This window comes from Wyeomyia smithii, chromosome 2 (genome assembly GCF_029784165.1).
Source record: "Wyeomyia smithii strain HCP4-BCI-WySm-NY-G18 chromosome 2, ASM2978416v1, whole genome shotgun sequence".
Taxonomy (NCBI): Eukaryota; Metazoa; Arthropoda; class Insecta; order Diptera; family Culicidae; genus Wyeomyia; species Wyeomyia smithii.
In genome coordinates this window covers 86,373,382-86,396,528 of record NC_073695.1, presented here as the reverse complement: position 1 = coordinate 86,396,528, position 23,147 = coordinate 86,373,382, and the positions used below count along the sequence as shown (strand labels likewise).

Here is a 23,147-nt window from a genome sequence, read left to right as displayed (position 1 = left end):
TTCTCTCCGCGGGGATAGAGTTAAGAGACAAATAGTAGAAGCACTGCAGTGAGCTATGTTGTGTAGTTAGCAAAGCAAAGCCTTGGGCGTCCCGATTCGGAACTCGACCTTCTGTTTATTTAGGGGAGGATTGTACAAAACGCACCAGTTAAGCATTTGCGCGAATTACCGCGCTTCAAATCATTCCAAAGCGACATTGAACGAGTAGGAAGATTGTAGGATCTATTTATTGCATGTTCATGACGGAGTTTAATTTATAATACTCGATTTCATTGTCTTTTTTTGGTAAAAATTACCACTGCCGCCAAACAAGCCCGTGACCAAAACGCACCACAACAAAGGTCAGTATGCTCCAAAGCAGTAGGCTAATATGCCACTAGCAGATATCAGCACGCGAAGCCAGAAGCACTTGAAGTCTCGAAAGTAAAATCATAAATAATGGAACATGCTCTCAGTTGTCAAGCAATCTCCTGCAAGCTCTTCATTGTGCATTTTGCCCCAATTTTAGTTGTTTGTTTTTAGGTAAAAGTTGATGAAAGTTAGTGAAATAATTTGAAATACTCATAGTATTATAAACTCCAAAAGTGTAAAGGCTAGGGGAACCATAGTTTTTTGTATTATTTACTAGTCAGTTTATCATAAAAGCTTAAATAAAATTCATGAATAGTTACATGTTGGACAGAGCCACAGCCAATTGCACAGTTTTTCGAGTATTTTAGTCATTATGGCACACTTTTTCATTAAGAACTGTAGAGAAGCTGGGGTTTTATGAGAATAGCGATGAATTTCGTCATAAGAAGCCACATGTGTAAGTATTTTGGGGAATTAATAGCGTGGGCCATCTTACCCAACTGGTGCGTCTTGTACGGTTCTCCCCTATACACAGACTTCGCAGCCGACTATTTAGTGTACAGGACAATTGCCGGGCTAGCGCTACGATCCTACGGACACTAACAGTCTCTCCCGAGACGAGACTCGAACCTACGACGACTGGCTTGTTAGGCCAACATCGTACCTCGAGACCATCTGGGAGATCGATTGTTGTGTAGTTATTGAGCGTAATATCCTTTCGTGTGAGAAATGCCGCACCAGTTTATTATCTCTCTAAAGAGATATTTCAGATTCCACCGCGGTATTTTTTTTTTTTGCATGCTCCTCAGATTCACGCGATTCACTGCTTTTTTAATCAAGTGCCTCGCTTTACCCACCAGTGTCAAAGTAGTTGCTTTCGCAGTGAAAGATATTCTCCTACATGCCAGTCATTCTTTGAGCAGAAACAACAAACCTGGTTATAAGAGCTTTTAGAAAATTACAGAACGCTATAGATAAAAAGATTTCGACAGCACTCGTTGCAATGCGATGTTTTAGTGTATTTTTAGTTCACCTTTTTTTCTGCAATAATTTTTTATGCTTGTTAAATTACTGAATGTGAGATACATGTATTGTAATGCAATTTCAACAAGATTTGATTGTTACAAAAAGTTGGCGCAGACTTAAACTTAAAATTAGCACCATATAAAAACAATTACAAACGATGTGGATGGTTTACAATAGCTTTACAGAGTGTTACTAAACTCTACTCAATACGTTGAGTAATGACACCCTTGTTACGGGGCTTTTATGCATGAGAGAAATATATGTACCAGCAATGAAATTTTTGAATAGTCTAAAAAAAATTCTGGAATCATTCTGGAATCAAAGCCGCTCACCATGATACTGTCCAACCAAAACGGATAGAGCTGTATGATTTTGTATGAAAAATATCAATTTTGGCGTGACATTTACCATAACGCTGTTTTAGCAGCTCTGTATCCACGCCAAGTTGTCCAACGTATTAAAATCGAGAACAACGAGAAAGATATAGCTGAACACTCAGCGGCTTTATGAGCGGATCGATAAGCATGCTAGAGAGAAGAATCTGAGATCCCGAAATCTGCGTCTTGCGTTTAACCCTTGACGGCAAACTGCAAAATGGGGTTTGGCGCAGACGCATGTTACCATGAAGTGTACCAAGCATACAAATCGGCGGTTATAGTCAAGCGAATAAAGTCGAACACCTGGTCTCCGACTGCTGAGTCACCACAAACAGCGAGTGACGGCAGCCGCGCAGAGGTCGAGGGAGTGGCAAGGGTAACTGACGGTAAACTGATTGAGATCGCAAACTCCCTGAAGGTGAGCAAGGCACCGGGACCTGACGGAACCCCAAACCTGGCTATCAAGATGGCCATAAAGGTATCCCCTGGGTTGTTCAGGGTGGTCATGCACAAATGCTTAGACGACTGCCTCTTCCCGGATAAGTGGAAGCGACAGAGACTGGTATTACTGCCGAAGGCTGGGAAACCAGCAGGTGACCCATCGGCATACAGACCAATCTGTCTGTGCCTATGGGCAAGATGCTTGAGAGGGTAATCCTCAAAAGACTTGTGAGATTCACCGAGAGTGAAACCGGTTCGTCAAGCAACCAATCCGGCTTTCGCAAAGGTAGGTCCACAGTGGATGCTATTCTGTCCGTCACCAAGGCGGGTACCACTTCAGCATAAAAACTGGGCATTCGCTATTGCGCAGTTGTCACGCTAGACGTGAAAAGCGCCAGCTGGGACTCTATAGCTTACGCGCTTCGGAGTATTAGAGTGCCGGTGCCACTATACAAGTTTCTGGAAAGTTACTTTCGGAATCGAGTGCTGGTCTACAACACACACGAGAGTCAGAAATACGTCCCGATTACCGCAGGGGTAACGCAAGGTTCCATCCTGGATCTGGTATTGTGGAATGCCATGTATGACGGTGTGCCGAAGCTTAAGCTCTAACCGGGAGCGGTGATTGTGGGCTTTGCGGACGACACAACTTTAAAAGTCTACGGTGGATCAGTCACCGAGGTGGAGGAAAGCTGCGCTATCCATACTCGTAGTTGAGGATTGGATGCACTCCAGGAAACTGAAGTTGGCGCCCTATCAGACAGAGGTCATTGTAGTGAACAAGCGTAAATCGGAACAGAAGTCGATTAGTGCCGGTGGATGCACAATCGCCCCAAAGCGATCCTTGAATCAGCATCATTGTCAAAAAGGATGTAGAGTGCTTCGACCAACGTGACATAAGAGGTATACGAATCACCAGGAGGTCAGTGGGAATAGATGGACGCACCGACTCATCCCGGAGATATCCGGATAGATAGAGAGGCGTCATGAGGGAAGTTAATTTCAACCTGACACAGATGCTGTCAGGCCAAGGCTGCTTTAGGCAGTTACTGCACAAGGTTGGGCACGCGAAGTCACCTACGTGTCCACAATGTGTCCGCGCCCGGAGAAAACCGATGAGCATGAGCTTTTCGTATGTCCCCGTTTCGCACAGTTAAGGAGCGAAATATTGATAGTGAGCGGGTCGGAGTTGTAGAGTTGTAACTCTACTACTAACATAGGGAGAAGGATGTGCGACGACGAGAGCACCTGGAGAGAAGTGATCACGGCTGCTTCCCAAATCGTTCCCAGAACTGGAGGTCGTAATTTTAAACATTTTCAATATGGCGTCTTGGGTCGGATTCTGGCTTCAATGAAGAGCTCTCGATGCCAACGACAAATTTTATGAAAAACACGAATCGTTTGGTATCCAAAGCGTATATGTGTGATCCATTGTTTCATAACTCTAGATAGTACTGATAAACACAGGTTTTGGCCTAGAGTTCAAACTGGAAAAACTAAAAGGTTTTGGGTTTTTGACCATTCCCGTGAATTTTAGTGCACCTCAAAAAAAATTATTTTTCGCTTTTGTCGACCGTTGCACAATGATCCAGGAACCAAATTTAAGGGGAAATTTGGGTCTAGAGCTCTATAGCAATATTCTAGAGAAAAACTTTTTTCTACAAAGTTGTTACATATGATAAAGCGCTTATTGAAAAGTTAGCAAAAATTAGGGTGACTCAAATTTTCGATTAAATCAAGTATCTAACTCTTTTATCTTTGTAGATAGAAGAAAAATCTTTGCTGGATTTCACATTTTTAAACATAACAGGCAAAGTAAAAGTCCGATTGCAAAACAAATCAATAGGGTCTTATGGGGTAACTAGACCTTCCATTAAAATCAGTCTAGCCATCTTTGAGTAGTTGTGTAGTTATTAAGATAATGAACTTTCGTGATTTTCACTTTTTGATAAATAACATACAAACTAAAAATCCGATTACAATTACATTTAATAGGGTTTTATGGAGCAATAAGACCTTTTATTTGAGAGTAATTTTGTGTAAATAGGTCTAGCAATGTCTAAGAAAATCGAGTGAGATTGAAAAGTTGCACATATACACACACACACAGAAAATCCTCAGCTCGTCGAACTGAGTTGAGTGATATATGCCATTCCGCCCTTTGGAGCACTTTTGAACCTTCGGTTTTGCCAGTGATTGCTATACCTTTCTAGGACAAAGGCAAAAACATTCATTAGGAACCTCTCCAGAATCGAGATGACTCTCAAAAGCTTTCAAATCCAAGATGGCGACTTCTGATTTAGCAAAACAGTTTAAAAAGGTCAAATAAAGTATACATGAAACTGGGATAATGCTTAGAAACCGGAAATCGATCCAAGATACCCTTTTTCAAAATCCAAATTTTTACGCACCATTGTTCAAAAGAAACTTTTTTGTTTTTGAAACTTGAGCTACATTAAGCAATTTTATCGTTCTAGACAAAACCATTGACCAAAACCAATGTAAGTACATAATGGAATTTTCCATGCTTGCTCCCACCGTGAATTGTTGAATGCTCTTCAAATAAACAGCCCCTGTTCAACTTTAATGAGATACAGAACAGAAAAAAGAAAATTCCCTGAAAAACAGAACAAGGCTTTTTTATTCTATTCATGTTCATACTCAAATTTTGTCATACCTACTGTCATGTTTCTTTAGTCATATTTTGTATGAGATTTTTATTTTACTTTCATGTTAGGTGAATATGGCTCATTTTCAAAATCAGCATAGATTGTTGTCGTTGTAAGAAATTCGATACTTCCCCAAGTCTTGAAGCTCGAATTAGCTAAAACAAAGGACAAAAGGATAATGCTGAGTATGCCCACAGCCCATGTTTTGTGCTGCGTCACAGCAGGGCTCAAACAAAAAATGACTGAAAGCAGCACGATAACCCAGTGGGTGTGGTATTTGGATGTGTGCGGGCCCGGCAGAGGTGTTGTATACCTTGGCACTGAATATAAGAGCCGTTATCGGAGCGGCAGAATATTTATTATCGCGCGTATACAACTAGAAGCCGTATCTTTTGTTTTTTTTTTCTCATACCATCAATGACACAAAGCCGAACTCTGCCTCTCGCGTGACTTCTCCCTGCCCTGTACTAACAGTAAACGTGCTGATAAATGGATAGAACAGAGCTTTATGGGTGAAAATTTGTCTTCATGTTCCGGTGCTGGACACTTTCGCAATCTGTCATCCTCATCGTCCTGGTTTGCGTCGTTAGCTGCGAGACGAGTGCAATTGTTGGCCGCTAGCGATAAGACCCTAATGATGGAGGTGAAGGATTCACCGGGTCAAAGGACGAATGTTGGGTGGGAGGTAAAATTTTAAAATAAAATAGCCAACAGTTTGCTTAGGTCGCGTGCTGTCATTACAAACCCAGCAGATAACGCTACTGACTCGCAGTTGCTTGACTCATGGTCGATGCTTGAGTGGGATGTTATTTCCGCAGTAGAACTTGATCTGCATTAGGTAGACAAGTCTTATAGTCTCACACCAATTACTTAAGTTTAAGTTTCTTTAATAAAATGCCAAATAATTGAATGATATCAGCCTTCCAAAGTTACCGAAACCTATCCCTGCCGATAAAAGATATCCATCTAATCAATCTCGCATAGCGCACATTCTCGACATCAGTCTATGTTTAGCGTCTGCATAACAAGCATTTCTTACGACCAGCGAAAACATCTACCGAATGGTATTATTTTCTCTCTCTCTCTCTCTCTCTCTCTCTCTCTTGTGCTCGCAAAGATAACTTCATCAGGTACGGGTTTGGCTTGCAAATGTCCTCTAGCCTTTGATCGTTCTTTTGGCCTTTGACCACAGATACGAATGATGACCCTCATGTCGATTACCCGCCGTGTTTCCGCCCCCAACGGTCATCACAGCCGAGACCGGCGTTATTCAACCGCAGAGGACATATCGGCAAAATATCCATCCTCCAGCCTGTATACATAAGTGGTCTGCTCTGTGTTCTCGTGTAGTCCCACCATCGAGTTGGATGCGAAATATTTTATTCAGGGGAATTTTTTGCTAGCTAGCTGTTCGGGCTGCAGGATACACTGCTGGGATGGTCCAGGAAATGATTATGACCCAATCGCATGCATACCTATACAGAGTTAAGGCTTAGCCAATGTGAAGAACTAATGTAGGATAATGAGTAATGGAATTTTTAACCCGTAGGCCTAGCTCGCCTTTCCGAAATGCATTCGGTTAAAATAAGGTAGGGAATGCTTTTCAAACTAGAGTACTGGTTTGAATGTGTCTAATTTTTTTGTTCGGATATGGTGTCTCATGTACAGAGACACGGCACGATTTGTCAGGTCACGTTAATTGTCAGGAAAAATTTATTCACTCTATCTCAACTGCCCTTTTCTGTCCGTGACCCGAACGAAAGTTTACATGTTTAGATGATTATGATATTAGTGTGGTACTTTGACAACGCATCAGATTTGGGTTCAAACGCAATAGATAATATGATGTTTACAGAGATGTAGTTTTCACAGAAAAAAATATTTTTAAAAAGTGGGTTTTTAAAATATTTAATTTATAGTTATATTTTTTATTATTTTCTTATTTTTTTGTCTTACGGTATTTCTAGAGAGACAAAATTAATAAAAGCCTTTCTAAAACTTTACCGTAATGAATCATTATAAAAGTTGTGTTTTTATACATTTTTTCAACATTTCATTGATCCTTCAATGCTTAACTAACTTTTTTGGTTTTAATAAAAAAAAGTAGGAGGTTGTATCCAAGACACGATCGCATAACTGACGTAGAACTACTGCTTTGTGCTACCTCAACAGTGGGGTAATAAAGACACTGAAAACACGAGCTGTAAAAGCAGTTTCACATTTTGTAAATTAGACGGCTGCTACAGATTTAAATTGCTACTATCCAGCACAGATTGCTCGCTTGAGTTGTCAAAAAATTATTAACCTTCAAATATTTGTTTATTTGCCTTGAGAAAAGCATTTTGCTGCTCAAAATTGGATTTGCTGATGGCAACCTTTATGCTGCCTCAGTAGTGGGGCAATAACGGCAGTCTGACGACACACGCTGAGAAGCGAGAAGAACCGCGCTGCTCCTGAGATATGGTGACCAACCACAGGGCAAGTGCTTAATTTGAAGGCAGCCACAGGCGCGACCCGCTGCTATGGTCTGTTACTGCTGAGTGCCGATATCTGCTGCTACTGCTGTCAACGTTGTGGAGGGTCTATCCAGCTCATCTTCCGAATAATGAATGTAGCTAGTTTTCCCAGAAACGCTCTTTTATAGCCGAAGGGTGCTACGTAATAGGCCACGCCCTTCAGTTCAGTTGTCTAATTCTCTAATATTCTTTAGACGAATTATTCCACAATTCGCATTCGATATTTGTTTCCAGCGAATAAACACCGATGGTGCTCTCACACACGCAACGGCTTTAACCCGTATTTTATTGCGGTTTGTAACATCAAGTGTTGCATCATGTTGCAACCTGCAAGCTGGGAGACGACGAAATTCTGTTAATGCTGATTGATAGAATCGACTTTATATCAGTACTGCATATTCGAATTAACTGCCTTTGTGAATGCGTTCTAACAGGGCAGTTTGTTATTCAAAATCGTTTATGATGATCGCGGCCTTTGTGCTGTCCCAACAGTGGGGGTAAACTAAAACTAAATAAACTACAACAGAATTTGATTGCTAGGATCCCGGGAAGTTGCTTGTGTTGATGCTAGGAAATTTTCACCCTTCAATTACTTGTTTATTTGCCTTTGCTGTTCAAAATCGGTTGCTGATCGCAACCTTTGTGCCCCAACAGTGGGGGAGTTAAGATACACGGACAACATGCACTGTGGAAGCTATTTCACCTTCTGTAAATTAGACGGCCGCGACAGATGTAACTGCTGGAATCCGCACAGAATGCTCGCTTACGTTGTCAAAAATTATTAACTTTCAATGACTTATTTATTTGCCTTGAAAAAAGGCATTTTGCTGTTCAAAATTGGATTTGGTGATGACGATCTTCATGCTGCCCTAACGCGGGGGAATAATGGCAGTCTGGCGACACACGCTGAGAAGAACCGCGCTGCTCCTGAGACGTGGTGACCAACCACAGGGCTAGTGCTGCTGCTAAGGAAGGACGACTGCTGTTGACAACTTGTCGCTGTCCAGAACTATTATGAGCGGCTTCGGCTGAAACAGGCTCTTATATAGGCCAAACAGCATGTTTTCAATTGCAAGGTATATGATTCTGTCGACCGTGCTAGGGAAGCAATCATATAACGACCAATCAGAGGACGTAATTTTCGTTTAAACAAGGCTTGACAATTATCAATAGTACAATAGTTTGCATAATCAATCAACAATTTTCTACATTTGGGTGGATCCGTGCATAATTTTCCAAACAATTACTGCAAAAATGAAGGAAATGGTTGAAAACAAACCGATTTATAAGCATTTAAAACGGGACATATTTCGTCCCCTTTTCGTTAATAGTTTTCCTATTTACATCCCTATGTGGTAGGCTAAAGAAAAACGTAGCTCTACGTCAAAAAAACAAAGTTTTATAAAAATGAGCTTTTTAGGATAAAAATTTGATTAATTTGTTTTCATCTCTTTCGATGAAAAAAAAATTGGTTTTTCATGGTGCATATTTTTCGAAATGGCAAAATTATCAAACTAACCGTTAGTCGTAATTCAAAAATAAACATTAATAGCACAAAATTAAATCTCTAGCCCGTACTAGCATAATTCAAATTTTCAGCGAAATCAATGACGTTTCTAAAAAGACAGAAAAATTCGAACAATATTCACAGAATTGCTCTTGTATATTGTTTGCAAGGAATACTACAGAACAACTAAAATCTATTCAAAATCGTGCCTGAAAATTGTTTCAAAAGCTCCAAAATACGGCAAAAACTGTTTTTTTAGCCTTGATTTTTTCATTCCATTTTGCTGAAACCTGCCTCAATGCAAACTAACAAGAGTGACGCTCTCGAAAATCTGATTAGTCTGGGACTAGCAAATCGTTACTGCTTAAATAATCCATCAGCTGGCCTTTTGGAGCTAATTCTAAAAAAAAAATCTAACGTGTGTAACATGTTAATAAGCCCGAACTCTTCGACTTTATCCGTCCCAGTAATATTGAGGATTGAAACGACAAGTGATTCCTTTCAAGTTTTGCAAGCATTTCATTAATAAGGTCCAGCAGGTCGTGTCCAATGACATGATAACAATCTTCGGCGATGACGTTGCCCTATACTCTAATCTATTGCACACTAAGAAATTATCGAACCAGCTTTCCCGTTTCTAAAGTTTCCAATTTTGTTTATATTTGGATCCAATTTTTCTTTCAAAAAATTCTAGTCTGTAGATTCAGAAGATTCGACAGGTTTAATCACAATGACAGGCCGAGTCTTGTGGTTTGCGACACGCTATTTTTCTACTGTATTCCTAACCGAAATGTTTGTCTGAATTTTGATTCCGTTTTGGTGATTTGTAAGTGACTTAGAGATCGATGATAACATACTCATAAACTATGTCATTTCTCAACCCAAAAGCACTTTCCCGCAGCACATTCGCACAAACAATATTTTCGTTATCGTCACCAACTTTTGCCGCTATTTCAGTGGGTGGTGAATCTACGAACTCGATGATGCTGGAATGATTTCGACAATTTAGATACCGATATTGTTTGCCTTGGATCATGAAACTGACCCCGGAGATCCGGATTTACAGGAACTATATGGGAACGAACTTTGAAGAACAAGATCGAAAATTGGTCAAGAATTGGAAAAGTAAGAATCATTTCATTTTGGTGGATACCTGCCGAGTAGATTTAGAATGCCAATTTTTTTACCTCAGCGCATGAAAATATTTTTTAAGTTATCAGTTTTTAACCCAATTGAGCACGGCTGATTGATGGTACGTGCTCTGAAACCTCTCTGTTAAATTATTGAATTTCAAGTAATTTATGCAAGCAAATTTGCTGAAAAGTGAAGAAAAGTTATCAGTGATGTTTTTATAACGCGGTAATAATGAAGTATCAGTGAAAATGCGAGTGTTTCTAGCGTTGGAATGGCCAATTTATCCACGCTCAAAAATTGCCAAATTGCAAAGCCAGGAAAGTTTTGCAAGTGTAAGTGCTAACTCGGTGTTTCGCTCTGGCTAGCGGCGTGTTATGCACGTACAAAAGATTGCGTGGTGATGTGAGCGAAGAAGACGGCAGTTGGATAGCATTGTGCTATGGTGTCGCTTGGTGCTGCTCGGTGTGCATACCATCACCGACAAAGCACCATCATCAGAATGATCTAGATGAGTATAAGTTTTGTGTCTCATTTTTTTGAGAATGCTTAGGCACTCGGTTTTGTGTGGTAGCTGATAGCGGGTTTCGGCTTGCCCTTTTGGCAAGAGTATGAATGTGAGAATGTGTGAATGATCTGTTTGGCGTCCGAAGTTTTTTAGACATGTAGAACATTTTTTTATTACCGAGCTGCCAAGCTGGGTTGCCGGGTGCGATGAATCTCGTTTTTTTTGTTTTCAATTATGTGCTGCGCGTTTGTTTCCAGTAATCGACAAGTGCGTTTTTCGATAATGTGTTGAAATTTTGTTTCAATTCGTGTTTGAGGCGCAGGACGCAACACAAAATAACACTTTTGACACTTCTTTGTTTTGAACTGTTTAACCGCGCATGGCGGGTCGGTCCCGTTAGTATTTTGAGCAAGCCGAGAAAAATTTGACTTAATATATACAGTAAGGTCGCTTTTTACGCGGTTTTTTCACGCGGGTTGCTCTCCTCTATTACTCAAAAACGGTACAAGATATCGACCTCATTTCAATCACGTTTTCCGTTTTAGGCCATGAGTGATATATCAGTTTTCAAAAAAATTCACAATTTTTAGTGTAAATACTCAAAATTTTAAATATTGAATTTTGGTCTCTAGATTGGCCACTATCATCTTCAAACGAGGTTTTAACGTTTCAGGACGGTTTTCTTTGTTATATTTGCAACTCAAAAAAGTCGTTTTTTACGCGGGCCCATACAAATTTGGAACGCATCCCCCGCGTAAAAAACGACCTTAGTGTAATTTCATACCATTCTACGTAACCATTCTCGTTACGATGTTTGGATGCTTTCCCGAAATTTTTCAGAACAAAGTTTCTGTGAGCCTTTGTTTTTCGATTTTTTCAAGCTTTTGGTTAAATGTTGCAGCTGAATAGTTTTATAATTATAAATTATCGTTGTAGCAGTGTGACATGAATACACGACAACTGTACTATGATAAGTTTGGCGGTTTGAGATCGAATTTAGGAAAATGTTTTGGCTCAAGTGCATGTTTGCATATTTATATACTTTAAGGGCTTTGGATGCATGAAATTTTGCCAGTTTTTCAATTTTGATAGATAGTTTTTGCGTCAACAACCTAAACCCCTTAATCCAACTCCGTAGTACTTACGAGAGTGTCACTGAGTCGGTGGCCTCTCATTAAGTAAGTATTACATCATCAATATCCTTTCTAATATCCCCAAGCTACGGTAAAGATGGGCGTGGCCAGTAATGATGACTATCGGGCCTACTTCAACTCAGATTGGTTTAAATGTTACTCCCAAATATTGTACCTCATACAATCCGGGGAAACGTTAGTCATCAGTCTGCAATCTACGAAATATACCGTGCTTACGCTACGCTACGCGCACGCTACGCTACGCTATCAGTTTTTAACCCAATTTTAGTCAGGACCGTTCTAGTGGCCATTTACTAGTAAACTGATTGGTTTGCGTAGAAGCAGGTTTTTGTTTAGTTCAAAAAGTGCATTCCCGGTTTACTAGCTTTAATATTTTGTCGAACGTGTTAGAGAAAACGAAGCCTTTTTCATAGTACAATCACAGGTAAACAGACGTGCCTTTTCGATGAAAAATCCTGTAAAATCTTCGTCGTTATTTGAAAAGTTGCACTAATGTGCCACCATGTAATGTTGGGGGCAGATAACAGAAGATGCCGCACTCAGTTATGCATCATTTTATTACGCTGCTGTTTAATGCTGCATATTGAAGAAGAAAAAGAAAATTTAGTTCGTAATGCTACATGGAGATGAAATCGAATTACAACCGTCTTTGTCAATGTATTCTAACTTTTCTAATGAAGTGTAATGAAAGTGCGAGGAAATATTACCTCTCAAACAAAAAGACAATTTATTGTTCAATTTGATATCGTATATGATGCTAATCCCATCTCTGTGCTATCAACGACAATGGGAGTAAGGCACTTTTCTTTTTCACACTGAAAATTTGACGATCGACAATTTTTGATTGTCACCACCCCGTTCTTGTTTTGCCAAAATACAGCAGTCAAAGGTTACCATTTTCCAATGGAACTACCTTTTTTTATCTGAACCAAAAGGTATGAATAGTATTTTTGTTGTTCCAGAAAAAAATATACAGCGTGAAAATTTCGTTTTACAACAACTACGCATTCATTAAAGCAGACAATTTAAACCGTCAAGGAAACGGAAAATAAGCGAACTGAAAAATATGATACAGACTTGGAAAAATTCAGCCGGGACTTGAACCCACAATGGTGTTTTATCCAATTAAGCTACTGGGACGGATTATTATCTACAACTTTTCCGAAGATGTCACACCAATCAAAGAAACCTTTCTAGCTGTAAAAATCTTTGTAATCTTCAATAGGTACTTAAAGGTATTTTTACACAAACCTTTTTCTGAAATTGGTCGTGATTCAAAAATATAATAATAACACAAAATGGCAACTTTAGTCCAAAGAAACATCTATGCAAAACTTCAGCCAGATCAAAAATGGTCTATTAAAATGGTTGCCCATTTTATTTTTTTAAATTACTTAGTATTATTGATTCTCTATCAGTGGTTGTTATAGCCAAGTAATCAAATGAGATATGGAATACTGAAATACTGAATAACATATCAAGGCAATTTGAAACTTCAGCATGTCAAAACGGGGAATTGTATTTCTAAACCAAAGGAAAAAAAAAACATCTAAAAAGCGTAAATTATTTCTCATGGAAACTACAAAGACTCACGAATCGTTCGAAAACTATTTTCAACTAATTTTCACCACTTGCAAAACACCTGCTGGTTAGTTTGGGAAAGGAAAACCCACACTGGGTGAGCAAAGGAACACGAACTAACGAAGGTGACGAGTCATAAGTTTTCCATTTATCTTGGTTCGATGTCTTTTTTTCTCTTTCTCTATCCGTTGTCGGCTGTGAACTTTGGCGATAAATACATTAAGGCGCTTTGCTATCGGTGAGAAGCCGCCAACCGGTTCCTGTTTGTTGCGCACGGAGCAAGTGGCGACAGGTATTATAGGCAGTTGACAGGTATAGGCCTCTCGGCCTCTGTTCTAGCCGGGTTAGTTGATTGCTGAGCGAAAAAGTATAGAGTATCGTTTTACACGCACCGCCCGTTCCAAGCTGTAGCTCCGTGCCGCTGTTGCTATGTTTGTGGCCTGTTAGGGCATGTGGTCTGGAGTTCACGCGCCATCGTGTGGTCGTGTGCTGCTCTGTCAGCTTAGTCAGCAAAGGTGGGTGGAAAAATTTGTTGGGGTGTGGTTACTGGCTGTTAGCCGCCACTGCCTTCGCCTCCGGTGCACTGCCGATATGATGGGGTGTTCTTCCTAGGGAATCGATGTTAAATGAACCATTTTGGTTGGGTTACATTACCAAAACACTTTGACATGGTCTGATGAGACGGTAAACTGGCGAATTTTTTTTTTGCTCTTCTCATTCATTCTCCATTATACTTCGAGCATTAGGCACATGACTAGCGAAGTTGAAACCACCAGCTTCACGTACCGAGTCTCAATTGGAAAGACGAAACGTGACGGGAATCTAATGTTTGCGTTAGTTATCAGGTGGGCTTCTTTGTTTTCGTTTTGGTAAATTGGTTGTTGAACGTGGTGAGTTACAAAAAGGGTGAGCACTATTTATTTTCACTAGGATGTATCAAATTTCACTTGAGCACTTGGGAAAACCTAACAAATTTTGTTCGCCTTTCACCAGTCAAATATTCTTCTACCATGGTGGCCCGGTACCGGAAACTCTGTGCATGTAAACTTTTTTACAATTATTGAATTTACAAGATTTCGTACACGTTATTCATACGGAAATATTTCTTTTTTGTAATTTTCTTTACCCACACCCATTGTCCCATACTTGCGATGTATGTTTGAATTCACAATGAACATTTTATTTTATTATTAGTTCAACACTCATTCAAACACGCACACATCTTCAAATAATTGTAATTCTCTCTTATCGCCAGTAAAGCCGCTGGGACTCACTTTCTAACGCGGTCGATATTTCACCTTTTATTCGTTTCTGTTCTTGAATGAAACCATTCGTTTTCCAATATACTTTTCAAGCCATCGTAGATTGGGATTTGCTATAATTGATGATGGAAAATCCTCCCATCGCTGGCCGGAAAACAGCAGACTTCTTCAAGTCCGTTTATCCGTTTTTACTTTCGTATGACCAGCAACGGGGCAGCGACTGCCTTTAACAGCTGGAGGGGAGAACTGTTTCGTTGGCAAGGCAGCTAATTGCGGATCCCATTCACCCCGAAGACTCTGGTTATTTCATTTCTCCACAATACTTTTTAATTAAAACCACACAAATTGACTCGACTGCTGGTAAAACTTTACTCCCATTGCTGTTGCGGTTCGAATGGTATAATAATAGAATGTTTTTTTCTTCTCTCACTTTTATCCCCAGAGAGGAGATAAAAGTGCTTCGCGAAAGCAACTCCCCGAACAAGGAACGGCTGACTGTGCAGTGGCTATCGCAATCGATCGCGGAGATACGTTCCGAACTGGCCGAACTGCAAGAATCGTCCAGCAATGTGTCCAAAGACGCACAGCTGAAAAACCAACTGATGGAAGATATCAACACGCTGCGGGCGGACTATTCCACAATGCGACTGGAGCTGGAGTCCCTCAGATCGCGCCAGGAGAAAACCGAGGTGCTGGTGCGGGAGCTCCGCGAGGAAGCCGTCCAAAGCGCCGAGGATATCCGGCGCAGCTTGAACAGACAACGAGAGAAGGTAAGGAAAATTATTATAACGCGACTTTCAAATAATCACCCATCAGCAGTACTTTAAAAAACTTTGAACATAGAATGCGCTTCAAAGGAAAGCCCAGCAGCGTCAGATGGTTGACCAGTTTTATGCGCATACATCTTGCACTTTGTTTGACCAGGTTTAGAAATTTTTCAGCAAAGAGGAATATTTTCCTTGATGATTGATGTCAGCAGCAATGTCTACCTTATTCCGTTCAGATGGAATGCGATGATCAATTTTATTATGATTATAAATAATTTTAAAACCAAAATATTTTTTCCTTAATTAGCCAAAAAAGCATCCTACTGCACTAACATGTACATATTGCGAATATGATTTCAATCAACGTTCGAGTGCAAGTGACTACCAACCTGCCAAAAACGAAAAATCCAGTCGGTAGAAGTTCAATTTCCAAACTCACGCACACAATCACCAATAAAAGAAATACGAGGGGCTCAAAGTTTTATTAGCCTTTCGCAGACCACGGCGGGTGGCAGGAAGCGGCCGTCTGTATACACTCGAAAGGACCACGCCTGCGAGCTGGCCAGAGAATGCGTTACCCGTCACGAATTTCGTCGAAAAAAAAGTCGCGTTGAGGACAGGCAAAAAAAATTCAGTTCATTACAGAAGAGAAACAGCGAGAATCAACGGAAGTTTCTGCATGACGTGACACCGGCAGTCGTTATTTCCCCCGCTTTGCAGTTCCTTTCTTACTGCGATCTATCTGCTGCTGTTCCGGTCGGTTCTCTGCCTTTCCCATAGAACAGAGAGTGAATATGTGAACTGTAATTAACATGAATTTAATTTATGCTGCCCAACAGGGAGAGAGGGTTACTTCAACGGTCATTTTTTCATAGCAAAATGTTTCGTTTTTTTTTTTGCTGTTGAAAAACGAAAAACAAAACAGGTGTACGCAGGTTCAGCAGTGCGGTTGCATCGAACTGGAATGAGCAATAAATGCCTACCGGTCCGCGACACGAAGGTGATTCAACGCAATACACATGATAAACGAATGTAATTGGCAATGTATCATTTCGAGATTCAATTTCCCTGAGTAAGTGTAATTTTAATTTGAAAATTATTGCTTTAATAAATTTTTATCACTTGGTTTGCAATCTGTCGTCGGGGAACAACAGCCATCGGCAGTGATATACGTACGTAGCATTTTTTTCATAACTTAGTTTGAATATCAATTTACGTGTTTATATTATCGTTAATAGCATAGTAAAGTGGAAGAGTATTTAATGAAACTTCAATCATTGCATTAAAAGGGCAACCTATGAATTTGAAAATTAGTACCATTCCATTTCGATTTTCTACTTAATATATAATATTTTGAAGTACGGTGAGTACTTTAGTGAGAGAAAAAAATAAATAAGATGAAGCTCACATAGATATTATAAAACTCGGAGTCCACAAAGAAAAATGGAAAAGTCTAGAACATTAAAAAATTGCCATTCCAACGGTTCAGTTCATACATATAAAGTGCAAACTTCAACTATAATCTTTATTATTTCTCTCAACAAATTTAGTGCTACCACAAAACTGGTTTCATAAAAACAATCCAATTTGAAATGATTTAAAATCCGTAGGTGAAACTTTTCATATGGACATATTAACGTGAATCGGGACGGCATCCAAGCCACTATGGTCGGAATCGTGAAATTTCACGACAAAAATCTGTAAGTCGGAAACCATAGATGCTAGAGATTTCTTGTCTTCTAGAAAGTTACTCTACTAAGAGGAATCTATCTTTTGGTATGACTGGTTACTAGGGTGGTCCTATTGTACTCAAAATAAAAATTGTAACTTTTTTATCTTATGACATAGAGCAATATTGTCTTTCACAAAATTGTCGCTAATTAAATTTCATGAAACTTTGTTAAAAAAATTATCGCTCTATCTTGTTTTTTCACTGTTCTATGGCAAATTTTCAAAATTCATTTGGGGTGGTTCGTAAAAAAGCACTATTATTGCTCTAGTTTTTTCAGTTTTATTCGGATTTCAAAATAATGTTCGAGTGACTTTTAGGGCGTAAAAAACTGCATATTTTGACACCAATATAATTGCTAACCATTCAGAGAAAAAAGTTACACGTGTTTTTTCGTTGTAAAATGAAACTTTTCGGAGGCACCCTACTTCTTTGTTTGCATATATATGCAACAACAACAAATTTAGGATGAAAGTACATAGTTTCACCTTCAAAATCCATGTTGTAGAATTTGTCAACTTTTGTGTTCTCTAGGCTTGAAGGCATTTAAAAACTTGAACAAATAAAAAATTGAATGAGAAAGGCTGGGTCTGACCGCTAGGTGGATTAATTTTGGTTTTTATAAAGTTTTAACTGAACTTTAACACCTTATTGAATTGATGCAAAGGAAGAGTGATGAGAGATCAAATATTTTTCCTAAAAAAGTAATACACGACAGGAAAACTTAGCAAAATGATGACTGAAAATTTTAAATTTATTTTTTTGTCAAGTAGTTTCATCTACGACAATCTGCCTTTCTTCTTCTTCTCCATCATCGTCGTCATCATCTTCTAAGATACAAAAATGAAATTCCATATAACGCAGTTAATATTCCATTTCTGTGGTAGGCAGTAATCACTATCATTTTAAATCGTTCTAAATCAGAAAATTATTCAGTGACATTGAAGTATTCTACATGAAAATGTTTGTAGATGTCAAAGAAATATATTTGTGAAAAAGATAAAGTTTTCCTAATACTATGAGTTGTCATTCACAAAACAACGTGAAACATAAAAAAATCATAACTTTTTATGTTGATTTCACCTATAACTCGAAATTAAAAACGATGAAAATTGATACACAAAAAATGTTCGCTAATGTTCCAGAAAAGACTTTTGATAAGAAGCAATTGTAACGTAATTGTAATAATTGAGATATTATTGACAAAACTGAGTAAAACTTGCAAAATCATGATTTATTTTTGGTTTAATTTCCCTCTAACTTAAAATTTAAAGCGGTAGCATGTATTTTTTATATTCAGGAAAGACATTCGAGAAGAAATATGGAAATATGACATATGACAATTGAGATATTATTCATAAAATTACGTAAACCATGCAAAATCATGAATGGTAATATCCCCCAAATTGATAAACATTTCATGATAGTGCATCGATCAGTTCATATTAGCTTAGTTAGTACCTAGTTAGTACCAAAATCACCAGTATTGATTACTGGTTGCACTGCTTAAACTATAGCAGCATTCTGAAAAATATTACCAATACCAATACAAATCATCATGGCAATACTAGCACCAGTTAATACTTCATAAGTGTAATGCTTTTGAGCCGTCCAATACATTGACCATTCGCTGCCCAAGTAACACACAAAACATGTGAGAAAAGAATTCAGAATGACACTAGTCATATAAAAATACTATAAGCGCAATTGAAAACTTGTGTTGTTATATTCTTATTCTCGAGATGTTCTTTAATAGCATAATTGTATTATATAGATTATTGAATATAAACTGCCGCTGCTCGTCTGTAACTTGTGTTTATGATGTTATCAAAACTGAAAAGAAAACAACTTAAAATACATCATTTGCGAGAAGTTGTTTTTAATCATTCATTCAACCACATTTCGAAAACAAGCACAGTTTTTTCTGGTTTTAGAGATGTTTTTCGATAGCATGGGTTAAGCGAACAATAACTATTACATGAATGGCACTTGTTTTCAAGTTGTCTTCCAAATGTTTACACTATTTAAAAAACTGTGTATGAAATGCCCAGCAGGGACAGCCGTACCAGTTCAATATTTCACGCCTAATAACAATAACAATAACAATAACAAACGTACCTGCAAAGTGCTTTCTTTATGGTTGGTCTTAGTATTTAGCAGCCAACGCTAAATTACTTGATCAAATTGTTATTAAAATTATTTGAGCGATTTCAATAAAACTATTCTAGGTGGGTCAAAGTGTGCCATGAAAAGATAAACAAAACGCTTGCAGTGAAACCAATATCATTTCATTCTATGTTACCGTATATCTAACAATGTTTTCTAGCTTTGTTATATTTTAAGTCTAGATAACGTTGAAACTATGCGAAAACAACTTTAATATTCAAGCTACAGAAACAATCCATCTTGAAAAGTTGTACATTGCTTTTTATAATCAATTTATAATTGATTGAAAGTGCCACTGACGAGACGATTGTCGATCTAGTTGCACTGCGCGTAACAATACATTTGCGCATGCGCTGGGTAAATGTTGTCATAGCAACGCATTTGCGCATGCGCTTTTTTATGGTGAAATCTAACCCACGAATGCGCGAATTTCCCTATTGCACTGGGTCAGGGCAGATCTACCCAAAAAAACGACATTGCGATTTACTACGCATGTAAGAAAGAGATACCAGATAGTTGTTTACGAACTAAGCCAATGTGGAAGTGGGGTAAATTGACTCTTCGCAATGAAATAAATCAGCGAACACTCTGTAATGCATAATCTGTTTTCCACTTATTGACAAAAAGAAAACGGTATCCAATGAATGACGCATGATTTTTTCAGAAGTGAAACACAATGTTTCACCGTGAAATTAGACGCGCACGTAGAACTTTGTATTACAAGCATCGAAAGGTTGATCTATTAATATTTATTATTTTTCGGTGATTATAATCGAATAATTATTCGAAACGCCATAATCCCTTTTTTTATTGTTCCTAATGTAAATCAGCGCCGTTCTGGAATCTTTTTATTTTGAAGTTTTATGCTTGCGGCAACGATGTTTTGATTAGTTAGCAATTACAATTCTAAAATAACCTGTTTTGAACGTTTTCTTACCGTATTGGTACTCGAGATGTATTTTGCAGCTTCAGTCTAACAAGTTGGCTTGCTTTCATAAAGTTATATAACACTTTATATAGCACCAGCACTTGTTATAGTAGCCCCCAGTTTTTGCGCTTTTCTGGTGATAGAGATGTCATGGGAAAGGTAATATTAACTGAAATCTATAATTGGATTAGAGGAGTTATCCCAACTGTTCTATAACAACGTGTGTTACTTGGGTAAGAGCACCAAATGCGTTATGAACAAAACACATCCGTTGCACTAGTTCCAAAATAGTACAGCGGATGTGCTAATAAAACACTATATTGATGCGGTTCCGCACCATCCAACTTTTGCGTGTACTGTGTAGATAATTCATGCTCACTTTTTCCGGTGTTGGCATTAAAAAAATCGAAATCAACTTTCTTTTCGCAATAGTATATTTTACTAAAACAAATTGCGCATCGAATCTTTCCAGCATACTAAAGCGTATTCTTGAAATGCTTTCTACTTACTTATTTCAGCAGATTAGAGCCGTGGGGACTCGTGCCGTATAAAGAATTTTCTTCCAATCTCCTCGGTCCTGGGCTACGCGTCGCCAGTTTCCTAGGTTTCTTGACACTCGCAGATCCGCTTTAATCTGGTCAAGCCACCTAGCACGTTGAGCCCCTTCGTCCGACATCCTCGCGACACGTTCAGCCCATCGCAGACTCCCGACCTTTGTCAGGTGCACAATGGGAATCTCTCCAAGTAGTGCCTGCAACTCGTGATCAATATCCTTATGCCACTCTACACTTTCGGTTTGTACTCCACCAATTATTGTCCGCAACACTTTCCGTCCAAAAAAGGCCACTTCGCGTATGTCCTCCCTGTGCAGCGTTGTGTTTCAAGTCCATAGAGAACTACTGACCTAATTAGGGTTTTGTACATCGTTAGCTTCGTGCGGCGCCGTATGCTCCAGGATCAAAACGTCCTGCGAAGGCCAAAGTAGGCCCGATTTTTGGCTGGAATACGCCGTCGGATCTTCTTCCTTGTATTATTGTCGGTGGTTACCAGAGATCCCAAATACACGAACTTATTTGCCATTTCGAGTTCATCGTCGTCCATGATCATCTTCCTAGGGAGGCTAACGGTGGTTTCTCTCGAGCCTCTCCTTTTCATATACTTGGTTTTCGACGCATTAATTTATAGGCCGAGTCTCCTAGCACCCATTTTTAGTCTGGCGTAGATTGCTTCCACCGCCATCGCAAAATTTTTCCTAATAACATTTAGGTTGTCTGCGAAGCCTATGACTTGACTACCTTTTCTAAAACTGATGCCGAACTTGCAGGGTTCTAACTGTTCTAGCAGCACACTGTCTCCGCCAAAAACAAAATTAGCGACTTGCAGTTTCAGGTACAGAGTTTCCACTCGTGGTCCGTTTTTCGTTGCCTAGATCCTTGCCGGAACTTCCGAGTTATATTTTCTTGATTATTCGTTGTGTGATTGCCTTACAAGGGCCACGCTTCCGAGTCTCGTGATGGGGCTGCCATCTTGGCCCGCTAAAGGTCAAACACTGCTGTGAATCGCACCTAATCTGGAAAACAGACGCTCATTAAGGTTGCGTTTCCCTTCGCAAAGATCAGCATACGAACCACGAGTTGGTTACCATAATCTTTGCTTAGTTACTTGGTTTTATTCAAAGTATTGTAGCTCAAAAAGCATTTGGTTGCACAGAAAAACTGTCGGAGGAAGAAACTGTATGGAAAGAATGCTGCTGTATAAAAAAACACTGTAGAAAAAATTCATTACAAAAAATTGAAAATAAACAATGAATTTTAATTTACAAAAATGAGGATATATACTTTTCCGTTAATATTTTTTCTAAAAGACTTTAAGTTTTAACAAAACTTTTAGTAAAAGGTTCAGGATAGAGAAATGAAAATTTGTTTTTTCTTTGTTGAAGGTTAAGTTTCAAGGTATTTTTTAGTACTTCCAGTACTTTCAAGAATAATTGTATTTTATTGATGTTAAATGAAATAAACAATCATTTTAAATTATGATTAACCATGTAAATTATGATTACTTTGGAAATGCATCCGTTTTCACGACTTTGAATATAAGTTACGAAAGTAAAAAAATGAACACCAAACTATAAATTAAATCGAAGGAGGTTGAATTTTCTTCCATTTTTATTTATTAATTTTTTTTTTGTTTGTTGAAATCTGACCATATTCCATTATTGGTTTTACTCAGTACACTAAGGTCGCTTTTTACGCGGTTTTTTACGCGGCTTTTTTTACGCGGATTCCGGAATTTACGCGGGTTTTTTTACGTGGTACGTATCCCCCGCGTAAAAAGCGACTTTAGTGTATTCATTATTTATTATAGAAACTTGTTACTGTGACATGCCTAATCTTACTATGCTATTGCCTCCAAAGACAGTATCTGATTTTTTAACCCTCTAGTGCCTAGTGCCGCCTTTGGACGGGCTTCAGTCAAACCTCTAAAAAGCTTCAATAAATACTTAAAAAAATGTTTACAAAGACTCATAGTGATTTCACCGAAGTCCGTCTAAAAATTAACTTGGGCGCTAGAGAGTTAATCTATCAATTTGAATAAAATCAAGAACGAACAGAGAGGAACTCTTTATAAATAACTTTTTGTCAAGTTAAATTGCATAATTTAGACTTTCTTCTCAATGTAAAGGCATGCCAAAGTTGGTGTTGTTTGCGAAAAGCTATATTTTTCGATTTTATTACAATTTCCCCAATTTTGCGAAAAGCATGCGTAGTCAATATTATTATGGGAGACCAGAAAACTTCTCAGTTTTAAATTTATGCCAACATACAAAACAAAATTAAACATTAGTTTCATAATAAGGTATTCTTACAAAATGAATATTATTATAACGTTCAAAATAAAAGCAGAATTGATGGAAAGTCTTTGACCTACTAATGAAAAACAAAAAAAATATGCCATTTATTTTCATCAATTACGGTGGGTAAGCCTCTTAATCTTAGATATAAATCGAATTGAATATAAACATGTTCGGTAGTAT

General features: G+C 38.5%; 1 protein-coding gene across 1 annotated transcript in view; it reads left to right on the top strand.

Annotated features, from left to right (window-relative positions):
- LOC129721431 (protein scabrous) overlaps positions 1-23,147 on the top strand; it is a 92,709-nt gene that overhangs the window by 15,571 nt on the left and 53,991 nt on the right. The window contains exon 2 of the mRNA XM_055673986.1: positions 14,966-15,293. Within this exon, the coding sequence (XP_055529961.1) occupies positions 14,966-15,293 (328 nt within the window). The remainder of the gene's footprint in view (positions 1-14,965; positions 15,294-23,147) is intronic.